Source organism: Genypterus blacodes, unplaced genomic scaffold (assembly GCF_046128005.1).
Source record: "Genypterus blacodes isolate CSIRO-AG114 ecotype Tasmania unplaced genomic scaffold, CSIRO-AGI_Gbla_v1 ptg000063l_1, whole genome shotgun sequence".
Taxonomy (NCBI): domain Eukaryota; kingdom Metazoa; phylum Chordata; class Actinopteri; order Ophidiiformes; family Ophidiidae; genus Genypterus; species Genypterus blacodes.
In genome coordinates, this window is record NW_027466875.1 from 1,106,269 (window position 1) to 1,117,174 (window position 10,906).

The following is a 10,906-nucleotide window of genomic DNA, read 5'->3' on the forward strand; positions in this document are numbered from 1 at the left end:
GAAACAACAGGCACAGTTCATCAGTGGGCCCAAACACAGAACACTTTCTGGAACATTTGTTGATCTGTTGATCTGGAAAACTAAAATCCCTGACTGCTACAGTTTAACATCATACTTGTTTCTTTAACACAAGCCTAAACACCATTTCCAACAACAGAACTTTCGATTTCAACTTCCAAAGTTGGCCTTAATTCTAAATTTTCTGTTCTATAAGATGAAATAATACCGGCCCAGTGAAATTAAGATAACAGAGACAACTACCATAAAAGCAAGGGTCTGTAATGACATGTGTAACAGGTAAACCTTTACACACAGACCTTTCATTCAAAAATCAATTCTTGCTTGTGTTTGATTAGAAAGTAAAATCAAATCTAATGTCATTTTTTTAGTGGTTCAAAACAATCAGTTGATCCACAATTGAAGTTAAGGCTCAGCAGGTGGATGATGGCTTCCACTTACTCAATGATGGGAGCTGAGCGATCGTTAGTGACCGTTTTTCTAAGTCGGATGTGCGCAAATGGATTAGGCCTGAAAGGAGGGAAGGATACAAATGAAAGAAACATTTAATAAGTACGACAATCTATAACCTTACATCCCAGTGACTGGAATATTTACCTGGTAGTAGACAGAGGTGGAGAACCCAATTCAGAGGTGATCTGTAAGGCAAAAGATGTGACAGACAATCGACTTAGATTGATCTCTCACGCATTTTCTCTCATATTAGCAGTTTCCTCAGACCTTTTGTGTATCTGACCTTGTTGCTGTCAGCCATGCTGTACGGGCGTGGACGGAAGGTGCTGACCCTCTGGGGAGGAAGGGAGCGTTCCTCTTCAGACTCGGGTGTCAGCGCTGGAAGGCCCGAAGACCCCAGCTTGTCGAGCTGGCCGGTACTGGTGCTGTTGGCCTTAGATAAGAAAAGAGAGCTACGACGGAAAGTCACAGACAGAGAGGAAGGAATACACGAGGAAAGAGGATGTATAAGAGAGTGAAGAGGCGATTTCGTGTACGTTCATCAACAATCATGTTGGTTTTGGACAGAAAAGGAAGAGGGCGTCAGAGAGGAGACGTCTGATTAGTCTGAATAAAATGACGCCATCCATCAGCTACTACAGCCTACTTTTGCTGGAATACTGCTGGTATAGTAAATGACTTCCAGAATTGTAAAATACTGGAGACATTAGCAGAGAGAGAGAGAGAGAGAGAGAGAGAGAGAGAGAGAGAGAGAGAGCATTCTGTCATCAGCATTCATCATTAGGAGTTCTTGCTCACTGACCTCTCCATGTTCTCCATCGTATTATGTTGTGGTTGAGTGTAGGAGAAAGGGAACCAGCCTTTCCTGTGATGGAAAATGTAACATTGTTAAATGTAATCTGAATATATAAAGCAGCTCCAGACAGGGACATTGCCTATTTTGTGAGTGAAACGTACCGTCCGGTCCGTTCATTCAGACCGTAGTGCCATCCATCCCTGGGCTCAGAGATGAGCAGGGTAATGCCGTCGCCAGGCAGGAAGTGCAGTAAGCAGGCTCCACCTACTACACCACCCTCTGATCCTCCAGGACTGTGTGCAAACAGGGCTTCCACCCGCACAGGTCCAGTCAGAGGCAGCATCCTAGGGAGACTGGACCCTAGACAGAGGAGAAACCAGATACAATATTACCAGGCACTGTTCCAGAACTTTGACAGACTGAAGACTGAACCATGCAGAGCTGACAGATGACCTCTTACCCTGAAAGCCGCCCAGCCTTATCTCACTCACAGGCCTTCTTGGCAGTGGCAGTGTTGCAGTTCCGCACATGTCAGCGGCCTTCATCAGCCAGGGATTCTGGGGCTGTGAGGAAGTGTTAGGTCCTCCTGGTCCCACCTGCTGGTGCAGTAACTGCACTGGAGTCAAGGCCCTGGAGAGAGGAGCGCTGTGGGGCAGCGGAGGGCTGTGAGGAGCACCGTGAGGGATGGGGAGCGTCATGGCCTGTGAGGAGCTACCGGCTGATGACACCTGGCTGACTGACATCACTGTGGATGGGATGAGGCAGGGGGAGAGGTTGGAGGTGTTGGCGGCCAGGAGGAGCTGACTCTGCTGGGTGGAGCTGCCCGACATGGTGGTGGTGGTGGTGGTGGATGTGCCCGGGTTGCTGGTGCTGCTTCCACTGGCACTGCTGTCAGCAGTGGGGCTGGCTGATGCACTTATAGGTGTACTGGTGTGCTGAGGAGATGCTCCTCGAGATGATCCTCCAGCAGCCCCTCCAGTGGAAGATGAGGAGCAGAATGTCTGAGGAGAAGCCAGGGTGGAGCAGGAATCACTCTGGGAGGAGGAGGTGGGCAGGGAGCGCTGCTGTTGGGAGCGACTGGAATCGCCATTAATCAGAGGAGGGACTTCTTGAACAGACAACCTCTGAGAAGGAAGGAGAGGGAGTGTGAGCGCCCAAACACAGGACAACAGGCAGTAAGACATAAGAACCTGAGACTGAAACCTCTCAAAGTCTGTGAGAGGTTGATGATGATGATGAATAGTCAGTAATAAATACAGGATATTCGACGCGGTGTACAGACACGTTATCTCACCTGTTCTGGCTGAGAGGCGCCCAGCTTGGTGTGGCGGAGGACCTCTGCTAACCCAGCAGCCCCGGAGCTCTGAGGCGCAGTGTGACGCAGCAGATTCAGAGCACGTTCTGGGAGTTTGGTGGGCTGAGAACACGACTGCTGCCACGATGACAGTTTCTGCGACAGAAGCTCTCGCACCTGGGCAATGTTCAAAAACACAAAAATTAAGAAATTCAGTTACCTGTGATGTGGACGGTTGGGGCCAATCAGAGAAGACATTTTGGTTGTATCTACACATGCAGGAATGATATGATCGAAACTGAATAAATGAGCAGATAACCTTGGAGTGGTAGTTCATGAGTAGTTTGGTAACGCAACACTGTCTGTCCACCAGGAAGCAATATCTTCTCCTCTCCTCAGTCAGAGCAGACTTGTAACCCGTGGCGACGAGCGTGTCCAGCTCACCTTGGCGACGACTCATCAACTCCACAAACTGAAGGAAATAGAGATTATTTCACTTACAACCTGATCATCCCCACACATACACATTCAACCACACACACATAGCCCGCTGACCTTTAATGCACATTGTTGGTAGAGACCCGGAGAACTAAGTGACATCATATCCTGCTTATATAGTCTCTCCTTTGCCCTGCTGACCTTTCCTTTCAATGCACCACTCCTCTTTGATTTCCTATTTGCTCACACCAATTGGCTAAACCCTTTCACCCTCTTATATGACCCTTATAGTAAAAGCCTCTGCACTAAGTTGCTTGTTTTCAAAGAATCAGCTGAGGCAGATTGTTCTTTAATCTTATTCACACTGACCTATTTCTTACACAAAAACTCTTTAATCTCCCATAAAACCATAATGCTGAGTAAGATGTTTAGGATCCATAATGTGTATGTATGGACGCTTTTTTATTTCTAAAAGGATCTCTGGAAATTGTACGTTCTAATGACACAAAAGCTAGATGTACAGATATAAATGGAAAAGCAATCTTGATGCTCGAACCACATTTCACCTCGCAGGCGCATAAAGGGAATTTAGATGTTGTATTTGTTTGAAACTCTCCGGGCTTCCGTTACCTGCATCTCTCTGTCTCCATACTTGTTGGGGTGGCGGCTGCCCTGACTCTTCCTCCGCAGCTTCTTTAGCTGGGACTGACAGCGCTCAATAGACTCAGATTTAGACCTGCGCTCACTCTGGTACTTCTTCAAGGTGGCCTGAGAAAAAAAAGTGAGAGTTGAGTTTCTCATCACTGAATGTGTCCATGTTTCAGTCAAGCTTTCATTTAGATTTAGATGAACTCACTGTCAGGTATTTGATGTCCAGGTCCAACTTCTGCTCTAACTGGGCCAGCAGCTCGGAATGAAACAGCTTTAACTGTGGATGAGTTTAAGCCCAATACTTTAGACAAATGATGTGATTACGCCACATCTCATCAACGCATTAAAGCCAAACTGTTATAATTACTATTGGACAGGATTTGGAATCTTAACAGATATTCTTGTTCTATGCATTGTAACCATTATTTAGCAGGGACAATGTTCAATAGATACAGTAAATTACTATCTGTCATGGTGAGCTGTCACCAAATGAAAGCCCTGTTTAGTCAAAGTGTCCGTCTGTGATATAAAGTTTGTCTGACCCACATGGTGCTGCTCTCTTACCACATCTTCCAGCTGCACCTGAATCTGCCTGTGAACCTCAGCCATCTGAAACAGTGTGTCTCCTGCAACAAAGAGAGTCGCTTTGTGATGTTTACATCTTTGCAAGAGTAGCGACTCAGTATCACAAACAACCATACGGACTTGAATACACAGTTTATGCAGACGCTCTCTAGCGAAAATGTCACACAACTTGTTTCTTTGCCTCGGCGTCTCATTTGCACCCTGCTGGCGGTCAGCTGTGCGTCGCCCCCTCCGTCACACAGCCCAGTAGTATATGGTGGCTGGCATCTCGCCCTCCCTCCCTCACTCCTGCTTGCCTCCCCCACTGTTTTCAGCATTACAATGAGATCATGTGGTGTTGTTAATCTCCCAACAATGACCCTACTCTCTGCCTTTCCCTCTGTTCTCTTTCTCTTTCTGCACATTTCCTCGTCCCCTCTTGTCTTTATGTCCTCATTCACTAACGTATGCAACGGACTCGCAAACAAAAGTGAGTTCAGCTTCCCCCCCGACTGTCTCTGAACATTATTAGGTCTCACATAAAGACCAATAATTGATTTGTATTTCCTTCCCAGGATTCTCTGCCAGTTCCCCCACTCACCCAGTTCTTTGGAGCCTTGGCTGTCACTTGCCAGTTCTCCAAGTTTCACCAAAGCATCAAAGTATCCCTTAGCAGCCACTGTCACACCTGAGGAAGGGGAAAGTAAGTAAAGTAAGTAAAAGTAAGTTTATGGTAAATGCATGTACAGCTTAAAGGGATAATAAACCCACAGCTGCAGATCTGTGAGCCCAGCAAGGATGAGGAGTTTCTTCTTTTCTTCAGCATTTAAGTGGCTATATTTCAGCATGTGTCAGGTCTTTGGTACGCAGTGAAACATTTGCTTTTCAACCCAAATCTAACCGAGACAATCCAGTGACTTCAAGTGGAAATAATCGAAAACCTTGCTGACCTGTCAGGGCTTTCTCGTAGTGTTTACCCATAGTCACAAAGTTCTTCAGACTGGGGTTGAACTGGTCCAGTATCCCCTTGGGTAAAAACGCACACAAATAATATTTTAGAAGCAACACAGGAAGCCACAGTGTGTGAAACTCTGAGAGCAAACTGGACGACAACATGCAGACGGTCACTGTTGGGTGAGAGAAGCTGATAAACTGTAGGTGTTGCTTTACCTTGTAGACGTTTTCTGTCATCTTGTTGACCTCCTCTGTGCGAGACATGGTTCCCCTCCTCACGTACGTCCTGCCACTATGTGTGTGTGTGTGCTTACTCTTCTTCCTGTTAATCAGGGCCTTAAGCTTTATAACTGACAGCAGTCCCCTATAAAAGAAAGCAATCAGAAAAACACAATGCAATGACAACGATGCAAGATTCAGCCGAGAGCAGGAGAAAGAGTCTGGATGTGTTACCTTGACTTCCAAACAGGAAACAGAAGCTTAGGGTGTTAATTTGTTCTTATCTGCGGAACAGTGAGTGTCAGAAATGTGTATTGATCCACTGATCAGTCTTTAAACAAGCCGTCGTAATCTAATCAGTGAGCTCAGTGAAACAGAGACAAATTCACTGTCACTCATGATGCTATCAGACTGGTTTTGATTGACAGCAAACATGTTATTTCCCCCGTCTGTGACTTCACATGAATCTCATCAGCGCCTCACTCGCCAGTTCCTACATCACTGCTGCGTAACATTACCAAAGCCCAAATATTTATCCAAGATTTGAGTTCCACGCAAGTTCCACACCATTTCAGATAAGAACAATGGGCTTCTCCAGTCCCAGCAACAACAGGTGTCAGGACGCTGGATAAACACGCCACGACTATGTTTCCTCCTCTGCAGAGAGGACGATCAAGGCGAGAGCTCGGAGGTCGAAAGGTTTCCAGTCTGAATCTGATGGCAAAACGCTCATTCAAGTCCAATTTCCCCCAGCAGCCATTCTTTGTTATCACAGCAAGATTACAGAGAAAACTTTGACCCATATCAAGTAAAAGCATACAACACAAAGAAAACAGACTCCAGACTCTTTCTCATTATGGCCGTGTGAGATACAGTAGACAGGGGTGTGTTAGTGTTCAGTGTATCAGTCTGCACTAAAGCAAGATAAGCAGGAGGTCAGCACATTCAGCTTTATCATCATTTACTTAGACAAGTCTTGGTTTGAAAAGCCAAATGAAATGTTACTGTAGTTACAAATGAAAGCTTTAGGTGAAACATAAATGTCCTCCAGCTCTGGGTGCTTTAACACCAAATATAATGTCTTGTTTGTTTCTCTATACCGGAACTGCAGGTGGTTGCAGTTGGGGTACAGAAGGTGCATTCATCTGGTTGAGGCTGTTTAAAGCGTCTTCAAATGGTGCTGATGGCAACGCTGCACCAAGGAATCATTCAAGTTCTGCTTCAAATTAAAATGATTTAGCAATGTGAAATAATATTGACATGCAATTTACTTTTGGTGTAGATCATTAGGAAAACAAATTATATATTACATTTTTCTTCAGGATTTACTTTTTCTAAAGCTTAATGTTGAATAATATAAAACAATACATGGCTGCAGTTTACAAACACTAACTCGGTGATTAATCTCTTTGAACAGAACAGAATCTAAAGTCGAACAAGCGATCGGTCAGCGAATTGAATGAATGAATCAAACGCAAAGGGAGCAGAGGAATGTAACGACCCGGTTTACTCAATAAAATGCCACCAAATGAAATGAGTCAGGGGAGCTTGTGGGTGAGTAAAGCAGAGGTCTGCCATCTTTCTGTGGTCCGGAGCGATCAGAGCTACCTGCTGATCCGAGACCCTCAGTCCCGCTCAGACATGAGAAACACTAACAACAAAAAGAAAGAGAGAGAGAGAAGTTACATTTACCTTTACTGGACTCATTGTTGGGCACGATAAAAGCTCCTGAGCGTCTCTGAGTGTGTAATGAGCAGTTCAGTCTCTCCTCCTCCTCCTCCTCCTCCTCTTCCTCCTCTCAGGCTACTTTCCCTCTCCGTTAGTTAGTGGGGGGTTGATTCATCCAGCAGGGCACTAAATCTCACAGCCCCTCCGCCCCTCGTTCACATGGCCCTCTCTCCTCCTCCTCTTCCTCTCTTCCTCTCCCTCTCTCTTCACTCCATCGGGCATCAGGATCAGATCTCCGGTGCCGCTCAGTACCTCCTCATTACTGAGCCGATTATCTACATGCCTTCACGCCCGCAAACCGGCCAGAAAATCACCAACAAATCTCCCTAATGCACCAGTAAAACCAGCGGCATCTCTCTCTCTCTCTCTCTCTCTCTCTCTCTCTCTCTCTCTCACACACACACTCTCACTCACTCACACACTGGGGCAGAATAACAATGAGCTAACGGGACTCTGTATGAATAGCAGCAGGGGGAGAATAATGACTTGAACTTTTTAAGCCAAAGACAGAGCCCAGCTCAGGCATATCACTGGCCTACATACAGCCGGCCCATCACACATTCCTGCTCCCCTTCCTCAATGAGAGGAGGGGGGAGGAAGAGGAGGAGGAGGAGGGGGCCCTGTATGGACACAGACATTTCATTTAGTGCAACAAAACTGCTGAAAGGATAAAAGCAAATATGAGAAATCAAGGCGCCCCTGCTTCTCCTGACTGTGTGTGTGGAGGCGATGTTTAAAGTTACTCACATGCAACATTTTAATTTAGTTCCACAAAATTTTAAGAGAACAAAAGTTTTTTATTTTTATACATCACACTAAATGTAGCACCTGCTCCCGATAGGCTGGTAGTCCTCAGTATTCACAAATACACATTCAAACTCAACCCAGACAAAAATATGACAGTTCGGTGTTGAATGCATGTCAGAAATGTTCTTTGAGCTGTTGTCTATAGGAATAAGAGCAAACAAATACACGTCTTTATCATTTTCTTTAACTCTCTGAATATTTTACATTGAGTTATTGTCTGCCAATCAATTTGACAATAAAAATCACGACTGTTTTGAATATCATTTTGAACATTTAAGTGAAAGATCACCTCAATAGCAACATGTTCTCCAGTTAGAAAAACCAAAGAGCTGTGATTGTTTTGGACCCCTAAATTGCTAAGGCCACGCCTGTGTGTGTGTGTGTGTGTGTGTGCGTGTGTGTGTGTGCGTTCAGCTTGAGCAGCATGAATCCAGTGAGACCTGAGCAGAACATTGACACGACATGATGAAGGCCTACAAGGAGGGTGACCCACTGTCCAGGTACACTCAAGCTGCTTTAATAGTTAATGGGTGATCAGTGAGTTTAAGCCACTAGGGGGCATCGCAGGAATTGGCACTTGTTGGTATTTGGCAGGATTACTGGGAGACTACAGTATATAAAGGTGTCAATAATTCCCCACTGTAGTAAATAAATGAACCTCTGGTAAAACACACTGTCCCTGTTTCATTACCCTACACACTCACAAAGGACACACAGGACATTTCCTGTAATTTACAGTTTTCTCTGCTCAAAGACTTTTTTTCTTCTTATCTTTTACCTTTTGTAACCTTTAATTTTTACTAAGATTAGCCACTCTTCAACATACACACAATTACATGGCCTTAAATATAAATATACATACATCTAGAAAGAACATGTGCTTAAAAATATGATTTGTTGGCAGTATAGTAGAACAGTACGGAAGCCTGTAAAGAGAAGTTGTCAGTTGCTATGATTGTATTCCCGTTATCCCGTTACGTCATGTGCCAGTGTAAGTTTTGCTGGACCACCGACTTGCCCCCCTTCACAGCTGACTCGTTGCCTTAGTAACCACTAACAACGCGCCTGATTTCTGCAGGTTAAACGAGTCTTCTGTAAGGTCCGCAGAGGCTAACCGCCAGCTAAACCTCTGCGCACAGATGTTGACTCATTAAATGGCTCTTCTGTGTCAGGGGACAACAACAAAGCTGAGACAGATTTTGCGGTGGTGGAGTTTTTTTGTTTGTGTGAAGGAATTTAACAGCCATGTCGGACAAACCGGTCAGAGTGTTCAACAGGGAAAGATCCATCGATCCGCCCGTCACATGGGATCTCTCCAAGGTTTGAGCTGCAATACTTTAACAAATCTCGATAATCATGTCACGAGTGTGTGTTACCCTTTTCAAAAATCAATTTAGAAGAAAACACACCCCTCTCGCTCACTCACGTGGAACTAAAACCACAACAACTATAGTGTGTACTTCATTCACCTCCTCGTTTGTGTGCAGCATGTTTTTGTGTTTAAGTGTACAGGAACATATCTCAAAAACATTATGAAAGATTTTATGAAGTTAAGTTAACTGTATTTTCACGCTGCTACACATGAGTAGCGTGTTTGTAGTGTTATAGCGCCCCCACTCGGCTGTTATAAAGTAGCTTACAGTTATTGATGCTATAGACCTGCAGCACAGGCCGACTCAGGAGGCTTTCTGACATTTTGATCTGATATCCAATGAGTTTCGACTGCATCACTTATCAAATGTGGGAGCTGTTGTTTATCTTGTACTGCGTACTGTTTGTACTGTACTGTGTGTACTGTGTCGCAGCAAGTTGCAACCCAATTAAGATTACATGGGAACATATCAACAGCATGAGATCATGTTAAAATGTGATGACATCTGTCCACAGGGGGCGCTGCAGCAACACGACTCTTATGACCACTGTAAACTGTGCACGTTAATCTTTTACAGAGCTATTGTGATATGAGTCTCCTTCCACTAGGTGGCGGTGTGTTAGTGTGTGCAGACACTTTAATACAAAGCGTCGTAGAACTCAAGTACAGTGTCCTACATGGCCTTAAATATACTAACTTACATAAGATAAGGTATAACTATTCAACAACAACAACAATGATAACAATGATCAGTTTTGTCACTCAACTCTGAGACCTTACAACAATAAAAAACATAGAGTCAAAATCCAGTAAAGGCTTCAGAACTGCTTGAGCTGCTTGAATGTTCAGTATCACACCTTACTTATTGAACATTGATCAGACATATTAAAGCTCTCCAGAGGGACAGACGCAGTGGAACAGTGAATGGGAGACCTCTCACTCGTTCCATCTCCCTGTCTGTCTCTCATGTGTCTCACACCCTCATTTATTATTTAAAGTCTCTCTCCTTTTTCATGGCAAGCAGTTCACCATTCAAAAAATTCTATTGTGGCATATTCAGTCAACCCAGTTACAACAATGCCAATAATTCAGTACCATTTCCTAAATATTAGTGTGTGAGTTTATGGGATGATTCTTGATGATTCTTCGCTCTCATATTAAGCATAATGTATGTCTGAATGTGTATATTCAGACATACATACACCCCCCCCCCCCCTCCCCCTCTCCTTCCTATAGCTGTAATAGACTTGTAAAGTGATAGCAGCACCTTGATAATTACCTGGCTGACAGTTAGTAATCCTATACTGCATTATCTAGTCAGCGGTCCCCTTTAAGGCCCACGGTCTAACAATTTGGGGTCAGTCACCTTTCTCATGGGGTAAATGGGATGCTGATTGCTCACATAGCCAAGCCAGTTGTTCCTCGGCTGGTCTTCTTTGTCGCGAGCTGTAATTCTTTAATGTCATGAAAAGCAACGTCAGCTGAGAAGGTGGAATGACTTGAAAGGAAGCGTCAGCGTGAAAGACTGATGACAATGCTGCACTTTAAGCCAGACTATCAAAACAAGGTAAGGTGACCCAAGACTTCTGAAGTTACACACTACTTGGCTGCT

At 44.6% G+C, this 10,906-nt stretch overlaps 1 protein-coding gene across 1 annotated transcript; it reads right to left on the reverse strand.

The window, feature by feature from the left end:
* Nucleotides 1–455: 455 nt before the first annotated feature.
* On the reverse strand, nt 456–5,432 carry LOC143003974 (BAR/IMD domain-containing adapter protein 2). The gene is made up of 14 exons (XM_076154788.1): nt 5,385–5,432; nt 5,165–5,240; nt 4,816–4,902; nt 4,215–4,276; nt 3,856–3,927; nt 3,630–3,767; nt 2,881–3,033; nt 2,562–2,738; nt 1,728–2,391; nt 1,429–1,627; nt 1,274–1,336; nt 755–923; nt 616–656; nt 456–528 (listed from the first exon to the last, which is right to left on the reverse strand). Exons 1-14 carry the CDS (start codon nt 5,430–5,432, stop codon nt 456–458), a joined length of 2,022 nt encoding a protein of 673 aa, XP_076010903.1.
* Between the last annotated feature and the right edge of the window lie 5,474 nt (nt 5,433–10,906).